This window comes from Chlamydotis macqueenii, chromosome Z (assembly GCF_036417535.1).
Source record: "Chlamydotis macqueenii isolate bChlMac1 chromosome Z, bChlMac1.mat, whole genome shotgun sequence".
Lineage (NCBI taxonomy): Eukaryota > Metazoa > Chordata > Aves > Otidiformes > Otididae > Chlamydotis > Chlamydotis macqueenii.
The window spans coordinates 59,895,318-59,911,350 of NC_141593.1; the positions used below are offsets into that span (position 1 = coordinate 59,895,318).

At 40.3% G+C, this 16,033-nt stretch overlaps 1 protein-coding gene across 1 annotated transcript in view; it reads left to right on the forward strand.

Annotated features, from left to right (window-relative positions):
- Positions 1–16,033, forward strand: part of CAMK4 (calcium/calmodulin dependent protein kinase IV) — a 177,223-nt gene that overhangs the window by 71,559 nt on the left and 89,631 nt on the right. Inside the window, exon 2 of the mRNA XM_086771205.1 lies at positions 3,711–3,789. Within this exon, the coding sequence (XP_086627331.1) occupies positions 3,711–3,789 (79 nt within the window). The remainder of the gene's footprint in view (positions 1–3,710; positions 3,790–16,033) is intronic.

A 16,033-nucleotide genomic window follows, 5' to 3' on the forward strand; every position in this document is an offset into this window, starting at 1 on the left:
ATGAAAGTTTGAATTGCTCCATTTATATTGGTGACCTTCCAAGTCATACAGGCTCAGGAAAGCTGTATGTGCTGATTCAGCAGAAGGTTTGCTGAGCTCCAGCAGGAAGCCAAAATAAGCAAAGCAAAATGCCATTATTTGCACAAGGTAGTTCTGTTTGTATGTTTACATTAAGACTCATAGGCTGGTTCTTGCTCACCACTTTTTTTTTTTAATAGAAAGAAGCAAAGAGATTGTCTTATCACCAAAGGAATCAGGTCTGTACTAGTAATGATTGTCTACTAAGCTTTGGGTCAGGTGTGGCGTAGGTAGATTGCCATGCTGTTCCTGAGTCCTAGTGCTGGTTTCTGGCATAGAAGAGGAAGGCACTGTTAGCTGTTGGTGATCTCTTTCCTGGCTGGTGGGAACATGTCTGTCAGAGCTGGGCATAGAATCATAGAATCATAGAATCATAGAATGGTTAGGGTTGGAAGGGACCTTCAAAGGTCATCTAGTCCAACCCCCCTGCAAGGAGCAGGGACATTCCTGACTAGATCAGGTTGCTCAGAGCCTCATCCAGCCTGGCCTTGAACGTTTCCAGGGATGGGGCCTCCACCACCTTTCTGGGCAACCTGGGCAACTCTTACAAAATAGTGATTCTGACTGCCCAGAGCTACCATTTCTAGTTATTTCCTTCATACTTTATTTGTCCCATTTCTTGCCTTCTAGTCTTGCTGAAAATCTGTTGTTTTCCACATAGCTCCTCTTCCCCTTATATATCAATGAACACAAAATCTGTCCTTACTCCTGCTCTCACGACACGACTCTCACTGCTACTAAGTTGCTCTCCTCTCCTACTTTTTCTGCAGCAGGGCATAGGCACATAAACAAAAAGCCTGCAGAAGAGAATGCTCTGGGGAGACCTTATTGTGTCCTTTCAATACTTAAAGGGGGCTTATAAGAAGGATGGGGACAGACTTTTACCAGAGCCTCTTGTGACAGGACAAGGGGGAATGGTTTTAAGCTAGAAGGAGGTAGATTCAGATTAGATGTTAGGAAAAAAATTTTTACAACGAAGGTGGTGGAACACTGGAACAGGTTGCCTTATGTAGTTGAGGATGTCCCTTCTCCTTGCAGCGGGGTTGGACTGGATGTCCTTTAAAGGTCCCTTCCAATCCAAAATATCATTCCATGATTCTATGGTTTTATGTAAAAGCGGACTCTATGAAAGAGTTCGCAAGTCTTGTGATATCTTGTCATAATTTTTTTTCCCCAAATTAGGACTCCAGGAATGTGCTGTCAGAAATCTTCACAATAGGGAATAATTTCTAAACTAGTCCCTCTGTATGTTTTGAATGGTGACTAAGGAGCCTAATGGCAAACTGCTCATCTGGACATGCCTGTCTCTCCAGGCTGTCATATGCCTCTTTTAGGAATTATGCTACCTCTCTTCCATCTTTGGGTACAGTCAAATGAACTGTTAAAGGTAGTACCGTGCCACCCCTGCTTCTCTAGCTGTCCATCTCATCACTAAGCCAGTTCTGTTAAATCATCAGAGGTGTTCTGGCAGTTAGATTTTTACTGATGTGGAAGACTTTCCAGGGCCAAGTTGCAAATTGGTAAAGCAAACAGTGACAATAGCATTACTGAGAGGCAGTGACTGCTCTCCATCACCGCAGCAGCAGCAAACACTGGAGATGTGCACAGGAATGGTAATCTGTTTATTTGGATTGTCAGCTGCACAGCTTGTCTAATTGTGCCCTCAACCAAATGAAATAATTTCTAGAAGATTTACTGCCTACTTAGTAACAGCATATGTAGACTAATGAGTTTAATGTTTATATTGCATTCTGAATATGTGAAGCAGGATACAAGAATGACTGCAGTTTGTGCAGCGACTTCTCCATTACAGTGCTGTACTGAAATACTGGAGATATAAACCTTATCACAGCAGGACCTTAGAATTTTATCTTTTAACATTTTGGGTTGTACTTAAAAGATGTGAGGGGTTTTTTAATGTGGTGTATTTTTTTCTTCTTGCTAAATAGAGCCTTTTGAGACTTGGCCAAGGAGAGGAGATGTAATTAAATTCATGTAATGATTCTGGGAGTCACTGAGGCTTGCAGTACTCCCACACATTTATCAATACACTGTTATAAGAGACAAATGATTTTAGCATTTGAGATGAAGTGGAGATTACTTTATGTGTGTTTGATGCACACAAGCCCTCAGATGATTGAGCTGCATAAACCTTGCTATAAGTGACCTTTGCTGATTAAGAGGTCTTTCTAAAATAAATGTTCTTGATCAAATGCCGGTTCTTATGCTCACTCATTTACTCATAAAAATATGGATATGCCTACTCAGAGCATTATCTGGCACCTGTGCCCATGCTGGAAAAGGCGAAGTGCAGAGCATGCATGGTGATGTTGTACAGCGATGCACCCAGAAGAATAAACCTCATGTCACAGCTTTATTCATATAGGCAGACATGTTTATGCCATTCCACTGTTAAAAAGAAAGCTGCTTGTGTCATTCTGCAGCTCATGGTCATCTCCTGTTTCTTCTGTTTCAGAGAGAGCTGCAGTGCAGTTTGTTGTGTGGTATATATTAAATCCTTTCACTGCAGAGTGGCTGTGTGCAGTTCTGCAATGTGTATTATTCGGGAAGTTGTGTATGATAATGGCAGTCCCCTCTGGCTTAAAAATCTGTAGCTGTTGGGAAGTATTGAGTCTTAGAGTGGGTGACAAATCTCTTAAGGTCAGGAGGCTTCCAAAAATGCCTTAAATCCTAAAAAGCCTAAATGCCTAAAAAGTAGCACTTCAGTGCACCCGTTTTGATGGTGGCTGACCCTGGGTTGCTGAGTGGCATCTCAAAGAACATGTGGTAAAGAGAGCTGAATTGCTTGTAACCATTATGGCTTTGCCAGAGGTTTTTCCTCTCTTTAGCTAATTCATAGACTACAGGTCCCTTCCTTTATGGTAACAAGTGGAGCACAGCAAGTACCATCAGCAGCTGAGCCTGCCTCTGCAGACTGTCTAGCTCAACCTCCCACTCAGAGAAGTGCCTTCCAACTAGCGGAGCCATAATTTTATGTTACAAGTGCTCAGATTTAGCACATTCAAGTGAGCATGCCTTGAAGGCAACCAGAAGATGTAAGCCAAGGTCAGTTTTGCTACGAACAAGATCCAGCAGTTTCCACTGAATTAATCAAAAGTACTGCTCGCTCCTTCTGGTGCCAAATTTGGCTGTTTGGGCAACTGGGCAAGGAGCAGCACAATAATTGTCTCTGCTCTCTTTTCTGTCTTAGTCCTCATTACTGCCATAAACACTTAGTAAAAAAACCTAACACAACTAATTGTTGCAAATGGGTTGCCTTAACAGAGACAAGATATGTCACAGGTCTGGGGCCAGATGATGTTCCCTGCTACCCCAAGGAAACCTCCAGGATGTGTCTGGAGCCAGGAAAGGTGTGACCAAGAGGCATCTTGAGCTCTTGCAAGTTCTTTTGGCTGAATAACCGCTGAAGTTCACTGGTACAACAGAGAGCAGATTTTACACTGGTTTTTTTTTTTTCAGTTGCAACTGTGGGGAAAAATGAGGTATTTTTTCCTAAACTGGGAGGAGTAGAAAATGTAGTTTCAGGCAACTCTGTTTATTGACTTATTTGAAGAGGCGTATGTACAACTATTCTTCCTTTTTTTTTTTTTTTTTTTTTTTTTTAAATTTAGTGGGGCTACATCCATTGTCTACAGATGCAGGCAGAAAGGGACCCAGAAACCTTACGCCGTCAAAATGTTGAAGAAGACAGTAAGTCATTTTGTTTTGTTTTGCTTTGCTTTGCTTTTGGATATGTTTGGGGTTTTCTGTTTTTTATCAGTGCAGTTTCTTTGTGTGGGGGAAATAGGCTAGATTAAAGACCCCACCCCCACTAAGCTTCTGTCTTCTGTGACTGAGCTGCTTCTGCTCCTCATCATTAAAAGAGCTTTTGGAAGTAGCAATACTCTGTTGGGAATGCCTTATCCCCACAAATCTTGCATATACCTTCATATGGTGTTGTCTGTATAGACTTAGATTTAGGGAAAATGTTTTAGACAAAAATGTATTTTTCTTTCACTATGGAAAAGCAGCAGGTTCTGAATCATTTAAAGGTTCTGTGATTTCATTTTGCTTTAATACATTGTTTTGCTCAAAAATATCATTACATAATTTATCTTTTTCAGAACCTGATTAAAACACCAATTCAAACTCAAGTAAAATTGAACATTTTGTAAAGGCTTTTCACCCCTAAAAAACTGCAAGAGAACCAGTTGAGACATCACTTATTTTTAGAGCTCCATGTATGTCACACTTCTACCACAGATATTTTTGTGTTTGTTACAAAATAGATGGTGGAAAGTTTGAAGAGACACTAGAGAGGAAAGGCTTGTAATGGATTGAGAGACTTTAAGCAGAAAGAGACCGTGGGCGATAGGGTAGAGCAGTTCGTGTTCTTAAGAGGAGAAGAGAAATTTGAGAGGAAGCAAGCAAGCTGTGAGGCATGGACATTATTTTTATCCATGAATGGTTTTGATTCAGTTTATTCCAGTGTTAAATCATCCATTATTCCATAAAGTTCAGGAATGTTCACAGGTAGCAGCATAATCATGGGTGGGTAGTCGTAAACATGTCTAAATGCTGAATTAACTGGTCGTCTGTGTGCAAGACATAATGAGTTAGTTCCACATGAGTAAAATGCTGGCATTAATTTATCATCTTTCAAAGTAAGTCAAAGTTTAAACTGGCACAGAAATTCAGATATGTGTGCTGCTTTTGAATTTGCATCCGGTGCACCAGAGAAAGCAGAGTATGTGAGGAGCTTGCATTGCTGCAGTGTATGCTCTGTCTTTCCTATGGAAATGCAGAGAACTCGATTTTTTAAGTTGTTATCAATTCTTGATGCCAACATTTCCTATAATGTTATAGGAGTATACTTTCTTATGATTCTCATTCTGAAATGCACTAGGAAGAATGATATTACTTAAAAATATTTATTTGCCCTTTTTTTGGCCTTTGTGGAGGTTAATTCATGTCCACAATGGCCACATAAATGCAAGATCCATCTATTTGTGTCTGCAACTATTGAGTTTAGACTTTTGTCGTCTTATTGTAGCACTTTTTTTTTTTTTTAAGTGCAGGAAAAATGACAAGCAAGAAAAATATAAGAATATGGTTGTGTAGATTGTTTGCGCAGCAGCAATAGCTTGGCTTAATGCAGCCTTGATTATATTGGCAGTGTGGTTAAGCAGTTCACACAACTGAGTTGTTCCTAGTGTAACTGATACAATTTCGGAAGTTTTGTTATGAGAACAGGTGATTCTATTACACAACTAAGCTTATTTGTATCCTTGATAACCTGGGAGATGATACAGTAAGGATGTGCCACTGCTTGTGTCCATTTGCTGTGAGCTACTGTAGCTCTGTTCCGATTTGGAGACGTAATTATTATCATGGAGACAAAACTAACTGCCTGTTAACGTGCTCCCACAGCAGGAGGCCTGATCTTTGCTCAAAGTATCTCAGTGTAAAAATAACCAAGGGTGGGCCAAATCATAGACCGAAGTATTGATTGGCTTAAGTTTACTATTGGCTATTTTTAAACAGTTAGAAAAAAACAGATGGCAATTCAATAGTGGAGGAAAACTGATCGGAGAAAAAGACGAAGAGCCTGGGACTGTTTGCTTTTGATGCAGAGTCCTATTTCTTCAATTCTCTTTCTTAAATGCAGATAAGGGATCTCTGAAAAGCACACAAAGTTAGAAAAGGAGAAAAAAGAAGTTGATGAAAGAGCAAATACTCCAATTTTTTCCATTCAAACTGACTGACTTTAAACCCTGCACTGAACAAGACAACTCACTGAGCAGGAGTGTCTGTAAAAACAGGGTGAGGGTCAGGGAGAAGGTGGTCAGTTTGTTTTGGAAGTGGTAACAAGTGATGTGTGATTAGATGTCTGGTGGCTGACTGGCAGCTTCAGATCATAGAATCATAGAATAGTTTGGGTTGGAAGGGACCTTCAAAGGTCATCTAGTCCAACCCCCCTGCAAGGAGCAGGGACATCTCCAATCAGATCAGGTTGCTCAGAGCCCCATCCAACCTGGCCTTGAATGTTTCCAGGGATGGGGCATCTACAGCCTCTCTGGGCAACCTGGTCCAGTGTTCCACCACCCTAATTTGTGAATGCTGATCACTGCAGTACAGTAATTTGAAGTAAAGTATTAGAAATGATTACTTTTGTCCCATGGGAACAGCTCAGATAAGAAACAAATGATTCTTTTGGACTGAAGTAGTGTGCTAGGAACATACTGCAAGAAATAGAAAATGCCTATCAGTATTCTTTTCATTTAAATAACAAGATTAATTTTTCATTTTCCTTGACTAATACGTTCTCATTTAAGAGCAAATAAAATTTTCGCCAAGACATATCAGCCAATTCTGAGAATACACACTTGTAAAGAGATCTGAGTTCTTAGGAGATTCTTTAATTAATATTTCTTCACCAACTAGTTTAATAAAGTAGTGTTCTTAGATCATTTGCTCAGTTCTTTTTGCTTTTTTTCTGGTTGCTAGTAAAGCCAACAAAGAGAAACAGAAAAAAACATGTTTATACAAACCTTTTTTTTGGTCAATAAAATAAAATAATATTTTGGTAATATTTTATTTCAATTTAAAGATTTAATAATTCCTAACTATTAATTAAAATTCTAGACAATTCCAAAGGAGGAGAAAAATGCATTTTGCTGTTTCAAAACTAAAGAAACAGAATGCTTCAGTTCTCTATTTTATTTTGGTTTTGTCAACTTCAGGCCAAGTTTAGGAGCAGTTTTGAATCCTTTACATTGCACTTTTGGGGAATAAAATTTAGTTCAAAGAGCACTACTGGTTGTTACTCCTGAAAAAGTTAGGAAACTGACAGGCAAATCAGGACCATAACTTCCAGTGCAGCTAAAAGACAACCATTAAGAGGGCTAAAGAGGTCCAAAGAAAAATTAGTATATATATTAGTGGGAAAAAACCTCTCAGATAATATAGAAGAAATTAAACTTGGAATTGTTCTTAACAGATACAAAACGAAATGTTTATAAAACAATATCTATGGGACAGGTGAATAAGCATGCTAAATTATTGCCTTTGATTTGCTCATCCAAAGTTCCTGAGCATAACTGAAATGTAGGATTGTATTATATAATCATTATTTGATTTTTGCTATGTTTAGCAGATCTCTTAAATTCCATACAGGTTAAAATATAAACTTTTGAATCATGCAATTTCTTTGTGGGAAAATGCATTTCGTGAAGCAAGAAAGAACCAAAAGCAGATGATACAGCACTTCAGAAACACTCAACAAACCATCAAAGTACAGTGATGAACTTTTACACTTGCAATTGCGAATATGGGGTTGGTTTGCTTTTCACTATGCAATTTACCTGTGCTTGATGACTCAGTGCTTAAGAAAAATTAAGTATCTTTAGGATACACTTTATATATATGATTCTTACCACTCTTAAGCAGAGTCTTTGAAATTATGTAAGCTTTACAACCATTTGTTCTGGAACAGTTACTGTTGCAGACAACATATAGCATGTGGATCACACTGGAAGAACAGAGGGTTCTTGAAGGGAGCAAACATATTTATGTGCTATTTATGAAATGAAACCTCTTATTTGCAGACCCTTGCCTCCTTTTGGTGTTTTTTTTTTGAGAAAACTAGACAGCATATGAACGAGGGCCAGCCTGGAGATTGTCTCATAGTCTGGACAGGTGAATGTCTTCCAAGAAATTAGACCCACTTCTGCCTTGAATTTGCTACCCGAGTCTGGACAAGTTGCTTTAAAAATAGAAAAGAGAACAGATGGCCTCTGTTGCGTGGCTTCTAAATTAAGACACTGAGTGCATAATAGCTCTACCAAGTGCTATATATATATATACACATACACACACATGTATGTGTATATATATACACACATATAGTCTATATATATACACTATACAGGGAGTATAGTTGGCTAGGTTTTTCATTTTGGGTTGGAGTGAATTGGTGGTATTAAGTGGTAATCAACAGGTTCATGCAAATGTTTGGTCTTTTTTTCTTGGAGGAGTGTTGCTTTGCTTGAGCCTTCCCAATTGATGGAGGAGACAAGTGCCATGGTGTGGGGTGGACTGTGTATCCTTCTTGGAGACAGTCAGAATTAGTAAATCAGTCTTTTTAGATGTATGTTTGTAGCCATAAAATAAAAATTTCCATTTGCTGGCATGTGGTGTTACAGGAGTTACAATTTGAGTGCCTCCTGCCTCCATGTGACTGTTTCTCTATAGACTTTATAATGAGACTCTCTCTCTCTTTCTCAAATAGTTGGTTTACTCCTTGAAAAGCAAGAAGTGGGTTATTGTCTGTGTTAACAAGACATCCTTTAGAAAAGTAAAAAAAAAATCCTATTCTGCAGTTGAAAAAAAAATATCCTACATACATAAAGTTATTTAACATGTCATCTGCATTACAATGTACTGAATTATATCACATTGTAGTGCAGGTGATGTGTAAAATCACTTAACATAGAACAGTATTTTTCTCCTGTCACCATTTAGATTGAATTGCTGCAGTCTTTGTAAGTCATACCTTGGGTTAAGATTTTAAGAACAGAGAGTATGTATTATATCCCTTTTTTCCTTACTCCATTTGATTTATCAGTAATTAGATACCACGCATTTCTGGTGTTCAAGCTTATTTTTCAGAAATACAAAAAGATCAGCTAATAAAAAGAGGAAAATATAAAGCTCCAGTCATTGTAATGCAATTCAAGGAAGTTCAACCTGCTGTATACATTGCATTGTTGAACAAGTTGTTCTGAGAAACTAAATAATATCCTTTAGATTATTAATTAGGTGGGGAAAAAAAGAGAAAAAAAAATGACACACATTTAGCTTTGAATAACCTGAATAAATGGGAACTTTTGTGAAATCATCTGAGCTGTACATTTTCTTCTACCAACATATCCATGCATATTTTACTCCCTTTCTGCCTGCAGTGATTTGTCTTCTCTGTGGCTTTAAGCAAAACTAGAGAAGCTTTGTGAGACTAGGGTACACACAAATGTAGAGAGGCAAGACAGGGAATAGGAATGAAATGTGTGAGAATATATTTAATGCCTACAGCAAAGACACAACCCTGCAAAACATCTGAGCGGAGGTGCAGAAGTAAATATTAGGCTATCCTGAGATTAAAGTCCTCTTTAGAAACCCTTCGTTATTTACAGCCTGTTAAAGAAATCTGGAGATGTGCCTTTCATGGAGCTGTACTGCAGAGAAGGCAGAGCATAGATGGATGGTCTGTAATGCTTGTGCTGAGGATTTCTGAAAGTCTCTCTCTGCCCTTTTGGAAATTGTTTTCAGGAAGCATATGCTATGATCCTGTCATCACAGTTGTGACAGTTACTCATTTTCAGTGAGAGAGATTGAGTTTGTGCTATGCTGTCGAGCAAAAAATTAAGGGAAAACTGACTGCATGCACAAAAAATGAAAAGAAAAGGGCAAAAGGTAAGAAACTACAGTGATTTCTCCAACGCTGGCAGTTCAGCTCTTGGAATAAAGCAGGAACAGCGTATGAGTTAACATGGCACGCTGGATTTATTCCTCTGGCCTGAAACTGAGTTCTCTGTAGCCCCTCAGAGAGGCAAGTTTGACTGAGGTCTGTAAGAGTGAGGATTTTTTTTTTTACCAAGAACTCCATAATCAGCATGTACTCACTTGACAAACTGGTTACACTGGTGTATTTCAAGATAACACATATCCAACTTGGCTGAGGTGGTCTCCTTTCGTCTTACGTCTTTCAAGAGAAAGACTGACCACGTATAAGCAGGAATGGAAAAGCAAAGATGGAAATTAACACAGCAACTCTGTAAGGGGCACAACCTGTGTGTTCCTGTTACAGAAGCTTCTTTGACAAGTCATGAAGCCAGCATCACTGTCTGATCTCTACAAGATATGTCACTGGCCAGAGCATCTCTCAAGACTGGAACTAAGGTTCAGTACAACTTTCTAAGCTGAATATTGAGATGGTTAATGGCTGCAGGACTAGTGTGTATGGGAGAAGATCATGCCAAATTTTTGTCAGACTAAACATTCCCTCTGCTTCAGTCACTTAAGAAGGGTTTCCTTAAGAAAGCAAAGAAGCAAGCAACAACAACACCCCCCCCCACACACACACATGAACCACTCCACTTTCTTTATTGTGCCTACCCCCTCATTTTAAGCAGCCTTCAAATACTACTGTTTGTTTCCAGCAAGCTATTCCATTATACTTGGCATATATTGAACGGGCAGATGTTTGAAGCTCCAACTGGGCATATTTTCAGTAGGTATAGTTGAAACCAGCTGGAAGCATTTCCATAAGTAATAAGAAATAGCATAAATAAGATGGTTTGTTTTGTATTTCAGTCCTATAGCATTCAATTAACTTTCATTTACAGGGTTTTTTTTTTTTTTGAGAAAATTCTGATTTCAAATTTATTTTAGAATTGCAAAGATTACATGATATCCTAACTTCTGAGGATCTCTAAGCAGTACTCTCAGGAATATCAGCATCTAGAAATGCAGATTTTGTCTGCAAGATACATAACACTCATAGATTTTAGCTCTTTATACAGTGATGAAAGAATAGTGCTACAAGAAGAAATAGAATGATAATAAATGTAGGTTTCTGGGTTGACTGGCAAACATAGTATAGGATTTGAATATAAAAACATGAGAAAATACAAATTCAAAAGAACTCTGTGACAGGGCTTTCAAGAATTTGTGGGAGAAGTCCTAATTCTTGCAGATGAGAGCCCTAATTTCTACAAATGAAAAGCCAAAAATCTGTTAATCAGAACTCTAGCAAAATTCTTCATTTCACCATTATAACTAATTTCAGTTATTCCTTTTGAGCCATCACTGTGTTGCAACTGCAACACCACAGTGAGGAAACATGTTAGCATTTCCATCTTTTATGGATGAAGAGCACATGAAATACAGAGACTAGGAGCAAAATCTGTGAAGTACTTGTATCCAGGCAGTTAGTACCACAGTTCATAACATATCAATACCTACCTCCTGCATGCTTTGTTTCACAGGTAAAATCTGTCTTCTCTTCTCCAGGCTAAACAGACCCAACTGTCTCAGTCTTTTCTCATAGGAGGGGCACTCCAGTCCCTTCATGGCCCTTCAGTGGATTTTCTCCAGTATGTCCATGTCTCTCTTGTACTAAGGAGCCCAGAACTGCATGCAGTAGACTAGGTGTGGCCTCACCAGTGCTGAGTAGATGTGAAGGATCACCTCCCCTGACCTACTGACAACACTTCTCCTAATGCAGCCCAGGATACCTGTTGGCCTTCTTCGCTGCAAGAGCACGTTGCTGGCTCATGTTTAACTTGGTGTCCATCAGAGTGCCCAGGCCATTTTCTGCAAAGCTACTTTCCAGTTGAGTGGCCCCCAGCCTGTGCTGGTGCCTGGAGTTGTCCCTTCCCAGCTGCAAGACTTTGCACTTCCTGTTGTTAAAATTCATGAGGTTCCTACCAGCCCATTTCTCCAGCCTGTTTAGGTCTCTCTGGATGGCAGCATGACTTTCTGCCCTATCAGCCCCTGCTCCCAGTTTGGTATCATCTGCAAACTTGCTGAGGGTGCACTCTGCCCCACCATCCTGATCATTAATGAAGGTGTTAAACAGGATTGGACCCAGTAGTGACCTCTGTGGTATACCACTAGTTACTAACCTCCAAATAGAATTCATACCACAATCATGCTCACAACGCTCTGGGCCTGGCCATTCAGCCACCCTACTATCTGCTTATCCAGCTGATACTTCAACAGCTTGTCTTTGGGGATCTTATGGGAGACAGTGTCAAAGGCCTTACTGAAGTCCAGCTAGACGATGTAACTGATCCTCTTCCACTAAGGGTACATGTTCCTTGCTCCAGCCTTAACCACTGGTCTCTGGAGCCTGGGATTCCTGAAGGCCAGCCTTGCTAGTAAAGACTGAGGTGAAGAAGACATCCACTACCTCAGCCTCTTACATGTCGTATGTCACCAGATCCCTTGTCTCGTTCAGCAAGAGTCCCTAGCCTTCATTTTGTCACCTGTATACTTATAGGAACTCTTCCTGTTGCCTTTGACATCCTTGGCCAGATTCAATTCCATCTGGGTTTTCGCTTTCCTGATTTCATCCTTGGACACTCAGGTGATGTTTCTGTTTTCCTTCCAGGTTACCCTTCCTTGCTTCCACCCTCTGTATTCTTCCTTTTTATGTTTTAATTTGGTCAGGAGCTCCTTGTTTATCCACATATGCCTCCTGACATTTTTGCCTGATGTCCTTCTCTCTGGAATGGTCTGATCTTGAGATTGGAGGACATGATCTTTGAATATTAACCAGCTTTCTTAGATCCCCCCTCCTTCTAGGATCTTATCCCATGGAACTTTTCAAAGGAGGTCTCTGAAGAGGCCAGAGTCTGCTCTCCTGAAGTCCAGGGTTGTGATCTTGCTTTTCACTCTCCTCCCTCCCCTCAGGATCCTGAACTCCACCATCTCATGGTCGCTGTAACCAACCAAGGCTGCCTTTGATATTCACATCCCCAGTGAACCCCTCCTTGTTGTTGAGTATGAGCTCCACAGATTCTCTCTTTTCATTGGCTATCAATGCATTCCAGGAACCTCCTGGATTGCTTGTGTCCTGCTGTTTTGTCCTTCCAGCAGGTATCAGAGTGGTTGAAGTTCCCCACGAGGACCAGAGCTTGCTTCTGGCTCTCTGTAGTGGGCCTCATCCACTTATTTTTCCTGGTTAGGTGGCCTATAGCAGACACACACTATAATGTCACCTTTTAACTTGTTTGGTATGTCACCTAAGAACTTGTGTGTTATAAGCCAGGTCTTCTTCCTCCTATATAGAGGATATACAAAATCTTTTCAAAGAGAGACAGCACCGAGCTTCATGCAGAGTTTGTTCATCCCAAAGTTTATGAGAGTATGGTCAGACTATTGTGGTTGTAGTGGGGACTTCAAAAAACTTAGGTTGAAGGTCCCAGACAGTTTTGTATCACTGAATACCTAGACCTCACCAAGAGCTGAAGTAACACAGATTTTACCTGCAGTAACGTAAGAACCTATGAGGTCTTCAGGGGTTGTGGTTTTTTTTTTTTAAGTACCAAAATGGCATCCCAAATCACACTGTATGTATTAGAGGTGCGTTTTGGGTCTAACTCTAATTTCTCTATTTTATCAGAGAAAACATGCCAGACTTAATCTGTACCTGACATTGTCATAATTTCATCCCACTTGAAATATTTTGAACAAATAGTTTTATTTGATCATCAGATTCACAACTAGGCTTTCCCTTTGTCCTATTGCAACAGGCCCTGGTAAAAAGTTTGTCTTATAAGCCCCGTTTAGGTACTGCAAGGCTGCTATAAGGTCTCCCCGGAGCCTTCTCTTCTCCAGACTGAACAGCCCCAACTCTCTCAGTCTGTCCTCACAGGAGAGGTGCTCCAGTCCTCTGATCATCTTCCTGGCCCTCCTCTGGACTCACTCCAACAGGTCCATGTCCTCCTTATGTTGGCAGCTCCAGAGCTGGATGCAGTACTGCAGGAGGGGTCTTATGAGAGCAGAGTAGAGGGGCAGAATGACCTCCCTCGACCTGCTGGCCACTCTTCTTTTGATGCAGCCCAGGATGCGGTTGGCCTTCTGGGCATGCCGGCTCATGCTGAGCTTCTCATCCGCCAGCACCCTCCAGGTCTTTCTTGGCAGGACTGCTCTCAATCCATTCAGCCTGTATTTGTTCTTGGGATTGCCTTGACCCATGTGCAGAACCTTGCACTTGGCCTTGTTGAACTTCATCAGGTTCTCATGGGTCCACCTCTCCAGCCTGTCGAGATCCCTCTGGATGGCATCTCTTCCCTCCAGCATACCGACTGCACCACACAGCTTGGTGTTGTTGGCAAATTTACTGAAGGTGCACTCTATCCCACTCTCCATGTTGCTGACAAAGATGCTAAACAAGGCTGGTCCCCATATTGACCCCTGAGTAACGCCACTTGGCACTGGTCTCCACTTGGACATGAAACCGTTGACCACAACTCTTTGAGTGCAACCATCCAGTCAATTCCTTTTCCATTGAGTGGTCCATCTATCAAATTGATGCCTCTCCAGTTTAGAGATGAGGCTGTCATACAGGACAGTGTCAAATGCTTTGCACAAGTCCAGGTAGATGATATCAGTTGCTCTTGCCTTATCCACCGACGCTGTAACGCCATCATAAAAGGCCACAAAATTTGTCAGGCACAATTTGCTCTTAGTGAAGCCATGCTGGCTGTCACAAATCACCTCCCTGTTTTCCATGTGCCTCTAGGATGCTTTCCAGGAAAATCTGCTCCATGACCTTGCCAGGCAGAGAGGTGAGACTGACCAGCCTGTAGTTCCCAGGGTCTTCCTTGTTTCCCCTTTTTAAAATGGGGGTTATGTTTCCCCCTTTCTAATCAGTGAGAACCTCACCAGACTGCCATGACTTCTCAAATATGGTGGACAGCAGCTTGGCGACTTCGTCTGCCGGTTTCCTCAGGACCCGTGGATGTATCTCATCAGGTCCCATGGACTTCTGCACCTTCAGGTTCCTTAGATAAGTAGACATAACATATTCCACATCTTTTTCATGCAGCTGAGGACTCCTAAGAAATTCGAATAACTTTAAGATAAAATGTTGTACAGGATGATAGGAAATGTAGTGTCACCTAATAGCTCTCAGTTTCTGAGGGACTACTGTTACATGGCTATTTATTCAGAGGGATGGTGTGAATGTGAAGTCTTTTAAAGAATGCCAGGTGTCTAAAACTGGTTACATCCTTTAGAATAAAAGCTGAACTAATTTTCACTGAGAATAAAGGAAATTCTTGAATTTGTAACTGAATAGGTGAAAAGCAAGAATGGGGAAGAACATGGCAAGTACAATTTTCTAAATAATCCTATAAATGCGACTATTTTGAACTGAAAAATAAATGTACTTACCTTTTGATTTACACATTGTTCTTCCATCTTAAAAATGTCCTCCTCCACTCAGCTTTGGGAACAGTAGAAATGACATTAGCACACTATAAATAGTGGATAGCTCAAATGAGCAGTTCATGAATACCTAATAGCCTGAAATTTGTTTACATAAACCTTTTAACAATTATCAAACATATTTGCAGAAATCTGTGTATAAATGAGTCAGGAACAGAAATAACAACCAAATTAGTCAGATAATTAGACCACAACATATAATAAGGCCTGTTCTAATGAGTATATGACTTGTTTTGAACTCAGACATAAAATGTATTACTGCAAATGACCGGTGTTGTGCAAGCTGTGAGTGCCTCTGGACCCATCCTTCACCCCTCAGTGATGCCCCCAAGTTAATGTGGGTGAGCAGTAAAACCCATTCACAAAGGCTTGTGTGTCTTTGGGGAATATTACCTATATCTAGTTAGCTTTACCATTGAAATCCTGTGTTACAAGATCAGGGCCTCTTAATCAGATACGTCAGCATGTGATTTACTGTGCTGGACTCTATACAATCCCACAAATCATCTCTATCCCTCCGATGGTTTGCTTGCAAATGTACTGTGCTTCTTGAGAAACAGAAGTGTTGCCTCTTTGATGGAACAATTGACATTTAACAGATTAACAGTACTGTTATATGCAGGTAGTGCGTTTCTCATTCATTTTTTAAAAGCATATGCTTGTACAAACCCAGCTAATCTGTATCTGCAGCCAGCAAGTTTGTCTGTACAGGTAGACTTTTAGGCACCTAACAGGACAAATGCAAGTGCCTTGATGTAACTTGCAGTAGTTCTATGCAAGTGTATTCAGCCTGAAAAATATGCATCAATTGAAGGATTATAGCTGCAAATTGGAAGTGTGGACAGGTGGAGAGAAAATAGTTGCTGTAATAATGAATAATGCATTTTATTTGCATTAATAATATAAGTTTACTTATGGAGGTTCAAAATAAAAATTCTCA